The sequence below is a fragment of the Mollisia scopiformis genome (genome assembly GCF_001500285.1).
Source record: "Mollisia scopiformis unplaced genomic scaffold LY89scaffold_12, whole genome shotgun sequence".
NCBI classification, from domain to species: Eukaryota; Fungi; Ascomycota; class Leotiomycetes; order Helotiales; family Mollisiaceae; genus Mollisia; species Mollisia scopiformis.
This window is the reverse complement of record NW_017263592.1, coordinates 314,422-333,481: the sequence shown is the minus strand read 5'-3', so window position 1 is coordinate 333,481 and position 19,060 is coordinate 314,422. Positions and strand designations below refer to the sequence as shown.

At 48.4% G+C, this 19,060-nt stretch overlaps 9 protein-coding genes across 9 annotated transcripts; 6 read left to right on the top strand and 3 right to left on the bottom strand.

Moving 5' to 3' along the window:
- The first annotated feature begins 1,511 nt into the window (after positions 1–1,511).
- On the top strand, positions 1,512–4,063 carry LY89DRAFT_707261 (uncharacterized protein). Its single transcript, XM_018217589.1, has 4 exons — positions 1,512–1,781; positions 1,885–2,032; positions 2,078–2,162; positions 2,210–4,063. The coding sequence occupies exons 1-4, from the start codon at positions 1,671–1,673 to the stop codon at positions 3,816–3,818; spliced, it is 1,953 nt and encodes a 650-aa protein (XP_018071148.1). The 5' UTR covers positions 1,512–1,670; the 3' UTR covers positions 3,819–4,063.
- Positions 4,064–5,828: 1,765 nt separating this feature from the next.
- LY89DRAFT_64305 (uncharacterized protein) lies at positions 5,829–6,358 on the top strand. Its single transcript, XM_018211782.1, has one exon. It carries the CDS (start codon positions 6,010–6,012, stop codon positions 6,283–6,285), a length of 276 nt encoding a protein of 91 aa, XP_018071147.1. The 5' UTR covers positions 5,829–6,009; the 3' UTR covers positions 6,286–6,358.
- A 73-nt stretch (positions 6,359–6,431) lies between these two features.
- On the bottom strand, positions 6,432–8,041 carry LY89DRAFT_733795 (terpenoid synthase; the record flags this gene model as incomplete). Its single annotated transcript, XM_018219845.1, has 8 exons — positions 6,432–6,501; positions 6,549–6,775; positions 6,821–6,854; positions 6,909–6,998; positions 7,048–7,204; positions 7,259–7,733; positions 7,834–7,900; positions 7,956–8,041. 8 exons carry the CDS (start codon positions 8,039–8,041, stop codon positions 6,432–6,434), a joined length of 1,206 nt encoding a protein of 401 aa, XP_018071146.1.
- A 1,760-nt stretch (positions 8,042–9,801) lies between these two features.
- On the top strand, positions 9,802–10,380 carry LY89DRAFT_718541 (uncharacterized protein; the record flags this gene model as incomplete). Its single annotated transcript, XM_018218422.1, has 1 exon — positions 9,802–10,380. The coding sequence occupies one exon, from the start codon at positions 9,802–9,804 to the stop codon at positions 10,378–10,380; it is 579 nt and encodes a 192-aa protein (XP_018071145.1).
- Positions 10,381–11,053: 673 nt separating this feature from the next.
- LY89DRAFT_585653 (putative cytosolic phospholipase A2 zeta) lies at positions 11,054–13,432 on the top strand (the record flags this gene model as incomplete). Its single annotated transcript, XM_018209333.1, has 2 exons — positions 11,054–12,931; positions 12,971–13,432. 2 exons carry the CDS (start codon positions 11,054–11,056, stop codon positions 13,430–13,432), a joined length of 2,340 nt encoding a protein of 779 aa, XP_018071144.1.
- Positions 13,433–13,665: 233 nt separating this feature from the next.
- Positions 13,666–14,561, bottom strand: LY89DRAFT_64183 (uncharacterized protein). The gene has a single exon (XM_018211730.1). It carries the CDS (start codon positions 14,441–14,443, stop codon positions 13,913–13,915), a length of 531 nt encoding a protein of 176 aa, XP_018071143.1. The 5' UTR covers positions 14,444–14,561; the 3' UTR covers positions 13,666–13,912.
- On the top strand, positions 14,550–15,322 carry LY89DRAFT_64100 (uncharacterized protein). The gene is made up of 2 exons (XM_018211695.1): positions 14,550–14,846; positions 14,910–15,322. Exons 1-2 carry the CDS (start codon positions 14,655–14,657, stop codon positions 15,222–15,224), a joined length of 507 nt encoding a protein of 168 aa, XP_018071142.1. The 5' UTR covers positions 14,550–14,654; the 3' UTR covers positions 15,225–15,322.
- Positions 15,323–15,486: 164 nt separating this feature from the next.
- Positions 15,487–16,364, top strand: LY89DRAFT_566116 (uncharacterized protein; the record flags this gene model as incomplete). The annotated part of the gene is made up of 2 exons (XM_018208539.1): positions 15,487–15,655; positions 15,733–16,364. Coding segments are annotated over 2 exons (801 nt in total), but the record flags the coding sequence as incomplete, so codon positions are not given.
- Positions 16,365–16,935: 571 nt separating this feature from the next.
- On the bottom strand, positions 16,936–18,918 carry LY89DRAFT_616311 (phosphatases II). Its single transcript, XM_018210760.1, has 2 exons — positions 18,480–18,918; positions 16,936–18,419 (listed from the first exon to the last, which is right to left on the bottom strand). Exons 1-2 carry the CDS (start codon positions 18,846–18,848, stop codon positions 17,109–17,111), a joined length of 1,680 nt encoding a protein of 559 aa, XP_018071140.1. The 5' UTR covers positions 18,849–18,918; the 3' UTR covers positions 16,936–17,108.
- Positions 18,919–19,060: the final 142 nt, after the last annotated feature.

Here is a 19,060-nt window from a genome sequence, read left to right as displayed (position 1 = left end):
GGTAAACAGCGGCCGTTGTGACCAAGTTTACAATTTCTCATTGATATGTAGAACTATCATTGAATGGATGAGAAACATTAAATCATTTGTAAATGGAAGTGTGTTTAGGGTATTTCTGTACAATTGTGAAAGACACAATTCTATTTACAAAGTTGGAGACAATTAATTCGGTACATTTGGAGTTTGATGTTCTGAGCCAGAAAAGGCCGCTTGTTGCCGGCCTCTCAGCCGGAGAAAAAAGCTACCGTTTTTGACACGCGAGAACATCAAAATACTTTTAATCTCAACAACACATGATTGAATTTTTATATAGCGAGTAAGAAAGACGTAGAGAAATAGTTATAACATATCGCAATAATTTTATATTAAAACTTTTATTAATTGTGTATCAATAAATATGTAATTCAATAGGAACTGCGCACTGTGTCAAAAACGGCGAGAGCCGGCCAGTTAGATAATTCTGCCTCAGGCAACAACATTCGACAAACTCGCTGGTGTTTGTCACATCAGGTGACAGATTTTGGCGCTAAACTAGCTTGGAATTATTTCTATATAATCTCGGCTTCCCTCCAAGAACCTCTTCTTTTCTTCTTCATACTTACCTTCTTGACATCGAGCTGCTCATGATTAGCTTTGATGGTTCGACGAGACCTCCATTGCACAACGGGGTGTCAAGACGAATTGACTTTCCTTCGGGGACGTCATCGGGGGAATTTTTGATTGCACTCTCCTGTGGGGAATTTTTTTTTTCATTGGGATCTGGGCTTCGCGCCTGGACTTGAAGAAAATGAAGCCGAAGATGGAAAGCTAGACATCGCTATTACTTCAACAGACCTCTTGCGAATCAAACCAGCTCGCGCTTGACTGAGGCATCTGTGTTATTATGTTCTATCATGTGGACGTGCTGCGACGGAGGCCAACTCGAACAATCGAACGGAGTCATGAGCAGCTCGATTTCAAGAAGGTGCCTACAGGCCAAAACCACCGCGATCCTACTCTATCTAGCTAATCACTCAACTGAAGGAGATACCTGAGGGAACACATTGTCAATACTCCACTGATCTCGAAACGACATAGTGACATGATCCAATCTTGCGCTGCACAGTCTGGATCACATCGCAATCGCTCAGATCACTCGAGACATCGAAACAGTATAACCACGCACTGGGGTTTCCTGGTTCTCATATTATCATACTTGATCCCCTGGCACGCATATCTGGATCTCTTGAAACAATACAACGTTGAATCGATAGGCGTCCTCAGTGCTTGCCCGCGGTCTTTCAAAAACCTCTCGACGCGTCGTGATGATATGATCTACTCTACTATCAACGGTGTCTCAATCTGGTAGATGTCTATGAAATTGCTGTGTTGGCAGTCTGGATTGGTCCTTCCCTGGCCTCTCATTCGGCCAGAAGAAATCAGGTTCTCAAAATTAAAAACATGGGGGGATTTTGCCGTGAATGGAAGCGTCTATAGTGAACCCAATCAAACCGTGATCGTGCCTGACATCCAATAATAATAATATGCGCCTCCTTCTGTTCTACAATTCATTCTTCATCAACTTCTCCCCAGATCTCTGCGATGTCCCAAAAAGCAAAACTTTACGAGCCACATAAGCTTTCAGCCACTGCATGTCCTTACCTGAATCGGTCTAGTGCGTATCACCAAACATGTCTGGGCTTGGACGTAAGGCCTGGTCTACAAAGTATCAAGAGTCTATGATGGCAGTGGGTCTGGGCACAAGACAAGCAGCAGATGAAGAGGCGCGAGCGGAAGTGGAGGTCAGTCTTCATTCTCAACATGAATTCCGTGGAAGAAGGGACGTTGGAGCGGGCAGAAGGGGTCGAGTTTGAGGATATAGGTCATGCTAACATCCCCGTCCAGGTCCTGAATAGCCGACTGGAGAAGACTCGCATTCTAAACACAAAGTTATCGGCATGCTTGGGGCGATTGGAAACGAGTGGGAAGAGTGTCAAGGAAGCTGTCGGGCCTCTCTATGGCAACACCCAGAAACTCCAAGTATTGGGAACCAGTACGTCCAACACACCTCTCCAGAGCTTCACCTAATTGTTTTCAGACATCGATGGAGTTATTTCAGCTATTGAAAGGATCCGGCAGCCATCGGACATCAAGAGCAATGAGGAGGATATTATACGTAGGGGGTCAGTACAGCAATCTCCCAGTCGAACAGGAATTGACAGCATCGCAGTCCTGAAAAGGTTGGCCTGGCATCCTATTTAAGCTCCGTGAAGCGTCTGAGCCAAGCTCTTTCCGGTCTGAAGAATACGAACCTCCGATCGAATCAACAAGCAGTGGCAGATCTCTCGAGGTTGTTGAAGTCAGGGAATACACAATTGGAGGCACATTTTCAGAAATTATTGCAGGAAGAGTCGAGACCCCTCGAGCCTCTCCACTATATTACAAAAGACAAGCCTTTCCCAACGCTGTCACAAGATAAGATGACTCGACTTGGCCTGATCGTTTCATACATGGCATCAGTTACGAGACAGTCTGGATCTGGCGATTCTCCTTTGCTGCAGCAGTATGCCAGCGTACGTGGACCATACCTGACAGCTACCTTACAAAACCTCTCTGCTGCATCTATCAATACGGCGAAGAAGAAGAGTCCGGACGCTGTCTACCGGCAAGGAACAAATGGCATGGGCACGTATGCTTCAGGCATGGAGAGGGCTTTCTTGTCGGAGTACGAGAACGTCTCGGCGCTGTTCGCTCGAGATGAGTGGGGGAAAGTGTTTAACTTGACCTGTCAAGGTGCCATATCAGAGCTGGCACGAACCCTTCGCGAACTGAACTCACACATCAAGGCGAACCTGACGACTGATTGCTACCTCGCGTACGAAATCGTCGAAATCATGTCGAACCTCTCGTCAAACATGGAAAGCAGAACGGGCGAATTGAAGCCTTCATTTGCAGCAGCCTTAAAGCCCATTCGGGAAACTGGAAAGAGCTCCCTATCTGACCTGTTGGAGGATACTCGTCGTCGCGTAGCTAACTTACCAGTCGTACCACTCGATGGTGCCTCTCTACCAATCACCACTGAGACCATGACTCGCCTACATAATATGGTCGATTTTCTCCGCCCTATATCCAGCATCATGATATCGATTGGTGATGGGGGTTGGAAGTCAAATGCCGCATCGAACAATTCCTCGGACCAGATACCAAGCTTGAAGTCATTTGATGTGAGTGCCGATGGTACGGATATATTCTGTCATTACTGTATCGACACAATCGAGACCCTGCTTAATGCACTTAACCAAAAGGCCACACCGGTCTTGAAGGGCAAATCAGCACTTGGTGTCTTTATCGCCAACAATGCTACAGTGGTCGAGCGCATGATCAGGACCTCGGAACTCCAACCTCTCCTGTCAAATCGAATTGCAGACGTGGATAAGTGGCGCAAGAATGGTGCCTCGATGTATTCATCGGCATGGCGAGAACCATGCGGTCATCTCCTCGACGTCCAATATACGAATCGTGGCGCACGACCTCAATCCGGATCTGCTCAAGCTATCGACTCTGCTGCCATCCTAAAAAGTCTCAGCAGTAAGGACAAAGACGCCATTAAGGAGAAATTCCGTCTATTCAACACGAGCTTCGATGAGTTGGTGGCTAAGCATAAGAGCTTGAGTATGGAGAAGGAAGTTCGAGATATGTTGGCCAAGCAGGTGCAGCAGATGATTGAGCCGTTGTATAACAGGTTCTGGGATCGGTATCATGAGGTTGACAAGGGGAAGGGGAAGTATGTGAAGTATGATAAGGGCGCGATGGCGGGTGTATTCTTAAGCTTGTCTTAGAGAGAGCGTTTTTGAGATACCTTGTTCTCGAGCATGCAAAGCGGGGAAATTCAGATGCAGGTCGTATTCATATGCGGGGAAGGAAGAGTTCAGGTGTTTGTTGGGTTGAGATGCATATTACTGTACTTTACTCTATCTGCTGGGAAGGGTCACGATACCAGGGGCGTACGAAGGTTATTTATTGGGTTTGTTCAAATTTTGATTTTTCCAATAATTCAGAATACATGCAACCCAAAAGGTCATCCATCATCAAACTCCATTCGTACCTATCCCATCCAATAACTCCTCCGCGATACCCGAAAGCTGTGGGTTGTTCTGATAGAGGAAGTAATTTGCTGACGAGGGAGGTATGTGGGTAGGTAAGATGGATTGAGTAAGGAAGAAAGAAATGAAATGCTCCGTCCGTGTCCTGCTTGCCAGCCATGAAGTGGTTGAGTGAGACGCCGAGAAACTCCGTGTGCGTGTTGGGTATTGATGAAGGCAAATTTGATGGTGCTGATGATGTTCGTCATGAGTGTGAGATGGTGGTTTTTGAACAAATTGGATGGAGAGGTCGGTCCAGAGATAATACCGGGCCCACGCCCTTTGCTCCAAGAAGGGAGTAAAGAAGGTGGATCGGCTTCAAGTACCGAGTAAAGGACTCAGAGGCAGTCTGTCACGTCACACCAGCCACAGTAGTCGTGATGACCGTATTCTTCTGCTTTGCAGCAGTAGCCGCAGCAATGGATGACGAGGGGCTCGGGGGTGATGGCCATGTTGCGGGGGATGAGCGAGGTTCTGGATGAGAGGAATTGGGTTTGGTGTTCAGGGTGGAGGAGAGCCGTTGGAAGTGAGTTGTTTTGGTTGGAGATGTAATGAGACTTGAAAAGTTGTGTTTGTTCAAGAACTCTGTCCGAGTTCAATGATGTCTGAAGTACTTAAAGACTTTGTACTTGTTTAAGGAGAAGATGGTGATCCACCTCAGAGCAGATCTTGCCATATATACTCCTATCTCCCAAGTAATCAGCTGTTCTTCCCCACTTGCTTATTTAATGATACGGAGGGGACTCAATTAATCTGCCACAGGGTAGTCCAGCGCCAGTCTGACGATATTCATCTGAATCTGAACACACATGCAGCCTTCATTCTGCATGTCCACGGCGGTGTTATTCTTAGCGAGCGAGGACGATACCGAGCAAAAAGTGAGGCTGCTGTCTCTTCTCGGCTCTTCTTGCACGAACGAATTGTATTCCAGTTTCTAAATGAAACCCAACAGAGAACCCCCACGCGAGAGTCAGGAGTCTCACTGAAGAGATATCTGTTTGCAAGCTGATCTCAGACCGAAAGTCGATACGTCAGATATGATGTTGGATAATTGTCGCTCTGCAGGACAGGAGAGATTGGGGTCGGTGGCTGCTTGAAGTGTCAGAGCGCAGCTCCTGATATGATAGCCATGGCTTGCCACATGCAAACTTGCTCGTAAGGCGTTGGATGCATTTGCTTTCCTTGCTGACATGCATTGTGAAGAAAATAGACGCTTGTGACCTGGCTTCCTCACTGCAGATAGATCCAGCAGCATCGTTCATTGGGACGTTTTTCCCATTTTCCCCTCTCCGTGAGTTTCCCCTCTTTCATCACCGATATCGATATCGATATTTTGAAGGAACACATATGCAGCCATTGTCCTGCATCGACGATTATGCAACTATGCCTTGGAATTCGGTCTCTGTTTCTGACTGGTTGGATGCGACCCTTTTCGTGCTTAGCATCATCGTGCTATCATCGGCGATTGTAACACAAGGGTCTCACGCTGATTATCGTGGTAATCGTGGGGTATTTTCGTCCTCATGAGCAGTCCTCTTGCATGGATGCATTGACTGTGGAGGAGATCAGCTCAGCTCACAAATAGCCTTGGAAAACTTTACAGGAAACAACGAACGAACGGAAGGCACGGCTCGAAAGATGACGGTCCCACCTGTCATTCCTTGAGTGTTTCCTGTAGTCACGAGTCCCCTTGGACGGATGTTTCGAAACCATTGCACTGGAACCGAGACATCCTCCATCGTGGGAATCTTTCCACATGACGACCTTTTCTCGACAAAAAGCAATTCCAACTGTGTCTTACTTTGATCATCAAACAACGTGGGCGCACATGGACGATAGTTCCGACCAGTGCGATGCTTTGCACTTCTGCCGCTGAGATCTGCAGGTGATGAGGATCAACGCATGCTGTCCGATCTTCCTGCTTTGTCGGCTCCTCCAAGCAAAAAAAGCAATTTTAATTTTCGTGTCGGCATCTATTCCTGTTAGTCATGTTTCAACATTGGCTGGATGGAGCTTGAAGAAGGTTGTCTCAGACATATCGTTGATGATTGGACTCACCTCGAAGACAGGTAAGTATTTTCATGTATCTGTTGATACTCGGTCTGACGTGTTCTCCGGTTACATTACGAATATCACCATTCCACAGTCACAAGAATACCAATAAAGCAGTGAGGGTGGGCCTTGAAAGTCAGATAGTGCGACACAACATCAGTATTCCCTGTTTGGAGGCTGGACTCTCTCAGACCTGGTCAAGATTTCCGTTACGAATCCAGTCCGATGCTGCAATACATTCCCGCTAAAATCGATATCTCAAAGAACGACGGAGAAACTACCATTCGTCTTATCGATCGATTGGAGACCATACCGTCCTGTACGAAGACTACAGAGTCAGTGTTACCTTATCTGGGAAGCTCAAGTCGTACCCACCTCCACTCAAAGTTTCCCACCCAAAGTTGCCTGCATCCGTCAATAAATACACGAAGCTCCTCGTCTGACATTCTCGTCTGTCGAGGCTCCGAGAGGACCTTCTCCGCCTCGACCTCAAAGCGAGCTACTGCGGCGAGTAAGTCAGTATGTGCTTGATCAAGCACGCTCTGAACATCGCCATTCTTGAGGCAAGAAAGTGGTATAAGGCTGTCAGCGCATTCTTTGGCCTAACAGTGTTAGCTGATTACACGAGTATGAGACACGGCACATACCATCTCCTTCTTCAGTGACAAGATGTCATTCGCTCTAACGATCACGGACTTAGTCAGTACGAAGTCTGGATCAGAAATAAGAGCTTACATGATGATGACGATGTTTGTCTCATCGCAAAGTATCTTCAACGAGGGCTCACGATTTGTTTCATACGGTCCTCGAATTCCGCTCGCGAGTCTGGACACATGTCAGTGAGCAATTACAAGCATTGAGATGTGCATTATACTCGATCAAAGCTATGCAAACACCAACAGCACTTATTCCCATTCGAGTACTCCAATACTCTTCTAGGGTTGGCAACCTTCCCTCCAATTTGGGCTTCTGTTCCGCTTCAGTAGAGCTGATAGCCAACTTCATTTCCTCGAAAAAGTTTTGTCTCTGTTCTAAAATCTTGTCAATGAACTTTCATAGATGGTAGCTGCAGCAATTTTTCATACCCACAGTATATCCTCTAACGAGAGCCTCGCCGACTACTCGAAAGTTCTCAATAACGGGACTTGATGCAGTGGGCGGAGACTTCGATGCACTAAATCCTAAAATCCATGTAAGACTACTCTTGAGTCTTGTTCCGACGACTGTGAGGCTACGAAGTATTTTGTGTGCAATGGCGGAATTAATTTTATTATTGGAGCTCAGTCCAAGAAGGTACTCGAATGTTGCTTCCAGTTGATGACCAAAAACCTGGAAACTTTTGGTCAACTGATAGAACAATCCTTGACGCTGCTTTTCGGTTTTGTCGAGTTTCAGACACCCATGAACAAATTGTATAGTCTCTTGGCGGAAATTTTGCGCAGTCTCGAAATCATCTGCACATTGTCCTGTCGGCTCGTCTGCCTCGTCGTCCCACAGGAAAATCCATACCGCCCAGAAAATCAGGATTCGAAGCTCATCGAAGTTGGCCGTGGGCCACCACTTGAAGAGTCTCGAGTCAGCAGTCAATGTCTGAAGGCACATATTCGACGTCATGCTTTACACGTAGGACATCGGAAAGCTTCAGACATAGGCATCTTACCATTGCACCAAACAGTGCAAAGTCTGCTGTCTTCAATCTTGCAAATTCCTTTTCATTGCGAGCCGCACTTCATCCATCGTTAGTACTTGGACACCAAAAATCATATTGATTTCACAATGTACCTTCTCAGTTTCTCATTAACTATTGGTATCATGGCATGGTAGTGTGGATTGAGCTTCCCTGACCATTTATCATATATGGGTCGCATATCTGGTATCAAGAGTTTTTGGCCACGAAGCCTGTCTAGGAGCTGCTTTCTTTCGTCGACTGCCATTTACAAGATTTGAATAGCAAAGATTACAGCAGAATTGAGCTTGTCTTTTCCCAAGTACTGTTGAGGCGTCTTATATGCATACTCAGCCTTATCGCCTCGCCGTCACAATCCAACATTGCCCCGCCATTAAAGCGCATGATACATGGCTCGTAAACAGACAAGGGCTACTTTCCACTCAATTGTCAGAGTACTTAGAAGACAACATCAATAAAGGCTTCCCATTCGCAAAGTCAGAATAATCGGGATGCTCGGTCCTCGGATGTGATCTGATGCATCAAGAGGCTTGAGGCGTAGCAATCCAAAGCATGACAGCTCGAGCGCTACGCCTCTAGGAAGTGCAAACCATACCGAGATCGTCGCCACCTTTTAGTAGTCAAGATTTTAAGCCTAAGTGCTGACTGGTCTAAGAAGTTGAGCAGAGCAGAATGTCCACTGATGTTTTCATAGAAACTCAATTGTGCTATTGCAAGAAATCGTTTCAAATTTGTGCTCTTACTACCAATTCTAGATACACGCATCAAACGTGATTAGGCGATGATGAGATAGGAAGTAGCCTATGGGCTCTACAACTTAGCGCTTACTCTCTAAGTGGGGTTTCAACCCCAGAGTAAAAAAGTGCGGCCGCCGCCACAGTGCTTACCAGTCAGTTACCACTTTGGCGATTCAACTTTTTGGGGGTAAGCCTAGGGTATTGGTGTGCCGAGATGTGAGGTGATGCTGGACAATGTATGTGAGAATTGATGTACGTGTTTGAGCTTCTGGATTGAAGTATGAGATTCATGGAAAGGAAGGAGAAGGATATCACGGCAGATAGACTTTGGCGGGTTGGATGTTTGGAAAGTCTTGGAGGGAGCGGGTTGAGGCTGAAACTGACTTTGACTTTACTGCAAAGTCGAGAGACGCTCTGAGAGTAAGATGGTCGATGAAGTAGTATGAAGTCGAGATCAGAGAACCATCAAACTGCTCCCTGACAAACAGTTTCCTGGGTTTGTCGCTCGCACTTTCCGTTTTGATCTCGGTATTGAATTGAATCTTGTTCTTAGCGCACTTTAGCTTCAACTGCTGCTACAAAGCCGAGCTTCTTTCTAAGTGTAGGCTCCATCTCTTTTACATACCACCCAAGCTTTTACAAAAGCAGTTCTTCGTTTAAGTTTAGGCTTCTTCTCTTTTACATATCCTCAATTCTCTCTACCAGAGCAACTTCTCATACACCTTCGAGCGCCATTTGTTTTACATATCATCAACCTTCCTACACAAGCAGAGCAACTTCTCTTCCAACTTCAGGATCCCCCTCTTTTACATATTACGCCCATAGCCGTGCCTCTGGTATGAGTATTTGCCCAGCCCCACCCTACCAGCAATCATTGCTAATCGCGTCAAGGACGATATTGTTAGTCTCCTGCGGAGGGCCATCAAGTTCAGAGTTTGGAACTCTAAGAGATGTTTTATTGCTTGGGGAAACTCATTGCCTCTTCGACTTCATTTGCTGCCGACACTTCGATAAGCTTAGCATTAGATCATATTCGCGAACGACTTGGTTCCTCACCTTGGGCTTCGTACCTCATTGAAAGCGGCCTTTCGGTAATCTTCTCATCATACGAGCTCACGATCCACTTTCTAACGTCTCTAGGACTTTCCATACTTCTCTGCGTCAACTTATCAGATTGAACTTTCGTACGAAAGCATCCTCAACAATGGCCACATTTGAGGAAGGAGTGGAAGCACTCATGAAACTCTCCAAAGTTGAAGTTGAAAACCGCAAAAGCGAAGACATGAAGGAGATTGTTAATTACGAGAAGAACATCGCCAAATTGCATCAAAGAATAAACCACCGGTGCTCCAAGCAACTGACGAGTGAGCGCTTTGCGCACTTCAGGGAGTTGAGAGAACAAGCGAAGAAGGCAAAGTGCAGGAAGTCAATCGCCGAATTGGAGAAGAAGAGATCGAAGAAATTGAATTCCCTGGCAGAGGCAGAGCACGCTCTGTCAAAGAAGATGAACCAAGAAGATTTTGAGACGGAGGTTGAAAAGGCACGGGCTTTGAAGGAGTCCCATGTCGTACGCCTGGAGCTTAATGCTCGCGAGATCCGGTTTATCAATGTTACTTTGAGCAAAAAGGTCTCTGGAGAAATGGCTGAGAACCTCTGGGAGCAGAGGTACATGGTTATGTCCGAGGAAGAGCTACAGGAGGAGTTGTCGTTCCGTATGAGAGATGACTTGATCTTCAAAGAGGCTATTAGAAGGAATGCGCTGAATGACGGAACCTTTCAGTGAAGCATGAAAAAGGTCAAGCACGAGCACAGCGCTTAACGAGGTTGTACCATACTCACTTTGCATGGCTTTCGAAAGATACATCTTGATCACGGACTGAGATCAGGTCTTCGCATTACTTTTAGATACATGAATCAGATCCCAATAGGGTAGCAGAATCACATCTTAGCGAGATCTCGAACATTAAAGTGGTGATATGATTCGATCATCAAAGGTCAAGAAAAGTGTTCTGCTATTTCAGAGGTGTCGACTTGCTTGTACACCAGAGGTTCGTCTGTCCTTGATGGAGATCACTCTACGTGAAATGCTAGCGCAGATCATCGTCATCAGCCACACTCTGACGCCACACCTCAAATTCACATGGAAAACCTGGATTTCGCGTGAACAGCTAACATCACAACTGTCATGATTCCCACTTTCCGGAGGGTTTCCTCTTGTCCTTGTCCAGTCACTCTTTCTACCCATGTCTGCCATGATATGAATGGCTCTTAAGCCTCTTCCATTCTCTATGTCTTCTTCAATGCTCCGCGGCGCACGTACAAACGCGTGGGGTACTTATTCCCATCAATATCTCAACAGCTCACTTTATACGCAAAGATGGATCGCACAACTGCGAAATAGATCGCAAGCTCGGAGTATATTCTTTCGAACGAAACGGAAATCGAAGAACTCCCGAATGTCCCGCATAGCCATAACCGGAGTTACCTCCGTTGTTATCGGTGCTGGGCTCACGTACATACTCTACCAAAATAATTATGTTCAACCTCTACCTCCCACGCGCCTCCGCAGCGAGATTCGAGCCGAAAGAGAGAAGGCATATGCTGTGGAGGAAAAGAAGCAGGAAATAGCCGCAGAAAATGCAGAGCTTCTCTCAACTCTACCGTATCAGCAAGACAAGGTCGTCGCAGCGGCTTCATCGGATGATTCAGCTTGGGGAAGCTTCACTACGAAATTCGCAATCTTCTCTTCAATTACGGATCTACAATGGGGTGCAGTGACGGACAAGATTGTGGATTTTGTTATGCCAGATTGGGCGAAGCTTTTACCGGACTATATCAGCAAGCTGCAGAGAGAGTTGTCCATGGCTCCAGGCTCGTTGGCAGATGAAATATGGCAAGAGGCACACGATCCTTATATCAATCCTGAGATAGAGTACTCAGCTTCTGTCAGGGTTTCCTCCGAGTTATGCGATGAGGAGAAGGAATTTCTGCAGCGGCGGAAGAAGGTCACTACAACTGCTTTGGCGAAATATCTTGGTTTACCAGAGGAGGAAGTGCATCCAGAAGATGTGCCGACGATCGCTATGGTTGGTTCTGGAGGAGGTCTGAGAGCTTTAGTTGCAGGTACAGGCTCAATGCTGGCAACAAGTGAAGATGGGCTTTTCGATTGTGTCACATACACAGCGGGAGTCAGTGGTAGCTGTTGGCTACAGTCCATTTATCACTCTTCGCTTGGTGGTCGTCGATTTGATAAGATGGTGGAGCATCTGAAAGCTCGGATAGGCGTGCACATTGCGTATCCTCCTGTTGCCTTAGCTGCTCTAAACTCCGCCCCCACCAATAAGTTCTTGTTGAGCGGGTTCGTGGAGAAGCTCAAAGGAGATCCAAATGCAGAGTTTGGGCTTGTGGATGTCTATGGCTTGATGCTGGCTGCCAGACTCCTCGTTCCGAAAGGAGAAGTAGGCGTCGATGACAGAGACCTCAAGATCTCCAATCAACGCGAATATATCGAGCGAGGCGATCATCCGATGCCCATCTACACAGCAGTCCGCCACGAGATACCAATCATCGAAGAAGCATCTGAGACCGAGAAAGCCACAGGCTCTCCATCGGAAGAGACCAAGACGAAAGCAAGAAAAGAGGCTTGGTTTCAATGGTTCGAGATCTCACCATATGAAATGTTCTGCGAAGAATTCGGAGCTGGTATACCGACATGGGCTATAGGACGCAAGTTTGAGGGCGGTAAAGACTTACCGTATGATGAAGATGGCCTCCGTGTTCCTGAGCTCCGTCTGCCGTTATTACTGGGCGTTTTCGGCTCCGCCTTTTGCGCCACATTATCACATTATTACAGGGAAGTCAGACCCCTTGTCAAAGGTTTGGTGGGATTTGGTGGTATCGATGACCTGATCGAAGGTAGAAATGACGATCTGAGCAAAGTCCATCCAATTGTCCCAGCGTCCATTCCGAATTTTGCGTACAAGATGCAAGATAGGCTACCCGAAACAGCACCTGAAAGCATTCATAAGAACACGCATTTGCAGCTTATGGATGCTGGAATGTCCAACAACTTACCTATCTATCCGCTACTTCGCCCTGGAAGAGATGTCGACATTCTTATAGCCTTTGATGCATCTGCAGATATCAAAACTGACAATTGGCTTTCTGTGGCAGATGGATATGCACGCCAACGTGGCATCAAGGGGTGGCCAATAGGAGTTGGATGGCCGAAACAAAGTGACACCGCGGAGAAAACAGCGGGACAACTTGACGAAGCACAAGCAAGCACAGCGGCAGAAGCAGACTCGAAGCTCGAAGAAGCAAAAGCTGACCAAGTTGAGCATCTGAAGGATATTGAGCAGCATGGCGCGAAGGCGTCGAATAGCCAGGATGACGACGATTCTGGAGATCTGGGATACTGTACAGTATGGGTGGGGACAACGCAAGAAAGAGCCTCTTCGACCGAGAACGTGAAGTCCAAAGCCGTGAAAGAAGACTGGCAGCTCATGCAGCCCGATGCGGGAATCGCTGTGGTCTACTTTCCATTCCTCAGTAACCCCAAGGTGGAAGGCGTAGATCCCATGACAAGTGACTATATGTCGACATGGAATTTTGTATATACCCCAGAGGATATTGACAATGTTGTGGCACTGGCTCGAGCCAACTATGAGGAAGGCCGAGAGCAGACGAGAAGGTGTGTACGCGCTGTCTATGAGCGAAAGAGGAAGAAACGCGAGGAAAGAGAGAACGCCGAAAGAGAACTGAGATGGAGGAGAAAGGTAAGACTGGGGATCGTTGGCAAGAAAGGAGAAGGTGACCATTTTCACCTCACATGAAAATCTCTTGCATATGTACCCAACAGTTGAGACATGATGACCACGTCTACAAAAGCGCTTCAAAGCAAGACTTTTGATGCGGGATATTTCCTGAAAATGAGGATGAACATTGCCAGTCTGAGGACAGCTTGAGGCAATCTCAGAAGGTTCAATGGTAGTTTCAGCGGGAATTCAGATCGGCAGGGACCGTCTCGCGCGCAGCACCAAAACTTGGTGGCGCACGATCGAAGCCGCCTTGGCGCCGACCCCGAAGGAAAGTCGAAAAACAAACCGTTGTCACAAGACAGATCTGAGCCCTGTGATAGAGCCATCGTAATGAGAAATCAGAAATCAGAAGTCTTTGAAAAGGGTGGTCCCAAGACATTACCGAACTTCTCTCCCTATCTTTGCGTCTTGGCTGCCATAAATAGTAGCGAAGCATAAATGCAAGACCCTGATCTGGGTATTTTGAGGTCACTGTGACGACGTTGTTCTCCACAATCACGAAATTTTTGCGATCATAGTGTGACCAGCAACCGATCCAAGCTTTTGGTGTCTGGCAAAAAAGGGGGAGGTTGCACTACTGGTACGGGAATACGGTGCCGGAGCCCGGAAGTCCCTCAGGAACCGGTTGGTGCAGAAACAATGAAACGTAGTGAGGAAATGAAAGAGATGCACAGAAGGAAGGAGAGCTGGCTGACGTTGGATTGGAAAGTATATGAAGCCATTTATGAGGTTGAGTGAGGTGTATGCGGTGAAGGTCTTACAGTATATGCGGTGTACAAGTGACAGAAGGCTGCTTTCACGTGCATTACTTTGGCTGGCTTGGCGTGCAGGAGGGATGCTGAGGGGCAGGGATTCCCCACCAGGTGGTTGTGCCTGGCTAAAGGAAACCCGATTGATATTACTGTAGATTTTATGCAGCGCCCAGAAATCAAGAAGTAAACGCAATAAACGGTTGTAACGGGGAACACAACAGGAACGAATGACGAATGCTGTGCTTGATTGCTTGAATGCTTGAATGGACACCATGCAAGATGTTAAGCATGTTTGATATACTGGAGAAAGAAGTGAGTGGTGTGCTGTCACTTTGTACAGTACTTGGGCACGAAGCCTCGTCGACGATGTCTCATGACACGAGCCACCACAATTCTGTAGCCTCTCAGCTCCATGGCGCAACGCTCAATCAATCTCCATGAGTGCATCCGACAATACTGTATGCAGAGGCTCTCGATAGCTCTTTATGATGTCCATTGAGAGACTCGCATCATGTCTTAGAATCAAACAACGAGAGCTCGAATTCTGCCCACAGCCACAGCCACAGCCACAGCCATCGAACGCTAGCCGGGATCCACCTCTCGTTCTCACACCGCACCGACAAAAAGAGCAAGGTAAGGCAAGGGCAAGCAAGAGAAGGCTCAAGCCAACCTCGTCCGTCCGTTCGCTCCCTCACATCAACACAAGACGAACACACAGACTGGTTTGACACTAGTTCCAGTTCTCGCACAACTCGGGCATAACTGCCCATGTCCTCCTCACCTTTCCTTCCCTCCTTCCCTTGGTATATAGCCTGTCCGTCGGCCTCTCTGCTGGCAGAAATGAAAACTTCACTCTGATCAATTGTTTGCTGGTCGTGTGGTTCATTCACTCGTTCGTTCCCCTCCACTCGTTCAATCACACAATCACACAATCACACAATCACACAATCACACAATCACACAATCACACAATCACACACCACATATATCCTCCGGCCCGCATCCGCATCACATCATCTTACGCCTTCGACACACTTGAAAGAATACCCGCCTAGAGGATTCTGCAGCACGTTAGAGAATCGACTGGGACAGACTGATTCAGAGAAGGGAGAAAGGGAAGAAGAAAATTTGATAAAGACCTCGAGAAAGACGGACATTCATATGTGGCACCCTCGACCCTATATCTCTGTTCGAATCCTCCCTCACCTCACCTCTCCATACGAATAAAATCACACGTTACGTTACCGAACCATGACGACTACCACTTCGTACCTGAGGAGGAAACCAAAGGCAGTCAAGGATACAATGACACCACCAATGTTACGATCCTCCTCCGAGTCCTCCTTCGACGAGTCCTACTTCGATAAAACCTACGTTCCACTCTCCAGTCTCCCAACACCACCCCTCTCCCACTCGAGAACCAATTCTCGCCAGCAATCCCCCGACACCCTTTCCCCTGACGAATTCCTCGATCCAGACCTCCTCGGTAAGGATCCCCTTCTTCCCCAGATTTCTCTTCCCGGTAGTTGGAGAACATCAGGCTAATCTAACATATTAAACCAGGCCCGGCAATCCACCTCACAAACCTCATCCCCTCCTCAACATCCCTAACCACCCCTTCCATTCCGCTCGTCCACTCCATCCTCAACCGTTCCGACCTCCCCCTCGAAACCATCGCCCTCGCCGTCTGCATCCTCGACTCCCTCAACTCTCGTTTCGCCCTACAATGGCGAACCGCTTGTCCCCTCTCTATTGTTTCTCTCCCTCCTCCTTTCAACGCAAATGGAGAGAAGCTGGAAACGCAACATATCGATGAGATTCATCCCGAAATCATCGTATTGTGTGCCTTGATCCTCGCTGTCAAATTTCTCGACGATCACCAACAGAGTACGAGGGAATATAGAGATCAATGGGGTCTGAATCTCTGGACCTGCGAGCAGATTAATTTCACGCAACGAATCCTTCTCGAGAATTTGGGGTATAGACTTCTGCCTCTTTGGGAGGAAACCATTATCCTAGAAGCCTTGGAGGATATGGAGCGAGCGAGCCGTCAATACGAACCAGAGATCTTCAACGACGAGGAAGAAGAAGACTGGGAAAGTGAGAATAAACACTATAACCTAGTGAGGATAGGTGGGAAAGCTGTGCTGGGGCTAGGGAATCAGTTGACGCCTGTGGAGACGCCGATGGCTGAGAATTGTAAGGGGACGAGAGAGGTAGCGGGGGAGACGAGGGATGCTTTCACGACGAGAGAGATGGGGAAATTGTTGCTTCCGGATAGGAGTTTGGAGCCGTTCCCGGCGTTTATGGAGCCCACGAGGGCGGGGTTTGGATTTTGAAAGGGGATATGGGAAGGAGGAGTTGTCGGATGGATGGTGAATTGCTGCATAGCGTTGGAGTTTTATACCATACGAGAGGTCTTTGATCCTAATTGAACCTTTATTCTTGTTCTCGGCTTTCTGTCCATTCTTGTTACAGCTGGGATTGTGATGTTTGGTTCTAGGGCCGTGATTCAGAGCTAGTGCTCTACAGGAACGGCTAGATGGAGGTGAATGTTTGGGATAATGATCCAAGATCCTGTCACTGCTGGTAGAAATGATCATTTTGCTAGATCATGGATCCCGAAGCTGGTATTTTTTCCCCACTCGCCTTCAAGTCCATTATTCTTGTGAGGAAAATGGCACTTTGATGAACATGTTTAGCAACAGCTAACCAAGCTCGAGGAAGTCCGTTAACTGATTATATCACGACGGACATATAAGTGTTATTTCTCTTCAAAAGTTCTCATTTTCTGTTCCTCTAAGCAACGCTAACCGATGCTCTATGAACCATATACCGTATTCGTTATTCGTTTCTTTCTTACCCACCAAACGCCATAAGCTCATGCATTCATTCATCATGGTATTACACCCCACTCCTCATCTATGCCTACACACCACTCACGAATCTATCGTCTTCCTCGTCGCCTGCACATGTCCCAACCGATGCGTCTTCGCATCCTCCAACTGATCCTCGGGCACCCCGCCCGGTAGATCCACCGTCGGCGTAGTCGAAGACGCCGTATCCAGCCTCGCGTTCACAGCCTCCATCGTCGGCTCCGACGCATTGCCGTGCGGTTGCGGTAGCTCGTTTATATCGACGTTGATGTCGTCCTCGCCAGCGGGTCCGCTGGGCCTGACGCCCTCCTCGGAATCATTGTCTCGATCTTTCGAGTGGTGCGATTTTATACTGCTCGCTTTGCTAACTTCCGCGCTCCGCGGGCTCTCGGTTCGTAGTCCGAGGTCTTTTCCTAGACCGGGAGAGGTTTGATGACCGCCTTTCCAGTCCGCGGGAGACATTTCGGGGACGGGGGAATCGATGCCCGGTTCGTGGATTACGGATTCTTTTCGCCCGCGGCCGGGCTCCGGGTCGTAGGCTTTCCAGACGACGGCTAGGCGGTCGAAGGCTCGGGTTCCTTTCTTGCTGGAGCCGCGGATGCCGTCCATTTTGTCCCAGTCGATTTCGAAGACGCCGGTTTCGTCTGCGTGGCCGTTTTGTTCGGGCCCGTGGCCTTCGAAGAAGGCGTTGAACCAGACGTGGGCCACGGCTGTGACCATCGTCCAGCCCATGGAGGCTTTGTTGCGGCGCTCGAAGTCGATGTTGATGTCGCTGGTTGGGAGGATGACTCGGGTTGAGGGCTTGAATACTACGGCCCCGCCGCCGAGTTCGCCGCCTGTGATGTCTGTCGAGCTTGAGCTGCTTGAGGCTTCTGCTCGGGGTTTGGACTCGTGTGTCCCGTCAAATTGGGGTGTTTGCGTCCTGGTGGGTTTGATGTTGGCTTGGTTTTGAAAGCCGGCCATGTCTGAGATCATGTCTTTGAATCCACTGCCGCCTGGAGCGTTTCCTTCTACCACCACTCGTTCCTTTTTGGTGAAGACGTGGAAGAGCTTGATGGTCTTGCCTTCGTCAACGTATCCTTCCACTTGGACTTTTACGCCATCCCTCAGTCCCCAGACATGCACCTCCAAGATCTCAATCTCTCGTTCAACGTAGACCTTCCCATTCTGCGTCCATCGATCCACATAACCCACCCATCGCAGCTGGCTGGGAATACTGACTCCCTGTCCAAATCCAGGCCGCATTCTCCTTTCCGTAAAGCGAGCCAAAGCCTCTTCTGGCTTCCACCCACACTCACTGATCAAATAAGAACAAGCCATCGTCCCACTCCTCCCCTTCCCCGCCTTACAATGCACAACCACAACCCTCCCCTTCTTCGCCCCCGTCTTCCCACCCCAATCCCCCTTCACCTCCCCCTGAACCCCCTGCACCACATCCCCCAGCGTCCTCCCCTCCTCTCCACCCTGCAACCAATTCCTCATCCCCGCCATAATCATCGGCACCAACTTAAACGGCGGCGGATGGTGATCCGGCCACGGATAATGCCGTATCCGCCCATAAACCTCCTCATCCGGATACCCCGTCCCCTCAGCCCTGAACTCCCAGATCGCCCATCCGTCCCCGTGCTTGTAGTCGAGGAACTTGACCAGCTGATCGAGCGGGTTGCGGTATGCGCGCTGCGGGTACGTGCCTGAGGGCCCCGAGGTCGCGATGATTTGGTCCGTTACGTAGCAGAGGTCGAGGCCGGCTTCTGGATGTCGCGAGCGTGGGCCTGCGACGATTTGTCGGAGGAGGGAGGCCATGTTGTTATTGTACGGAGGGAGGGGGGATTGGGGACATTTTGGAGAGTGAGGTTGTTGTTGATGGGTGAGAGACGAGGGAGTACCAGACGTCATCGGGGAACGTAGGATCCCTGTTTTTGGGGGCTGCAGCACAGCCACGATTTGGTGTGAACCCCTGGATGATCGTGCTGGTGGTGGGGATTATCCAGTTAGCGGGGCTGAACGGGAAACTT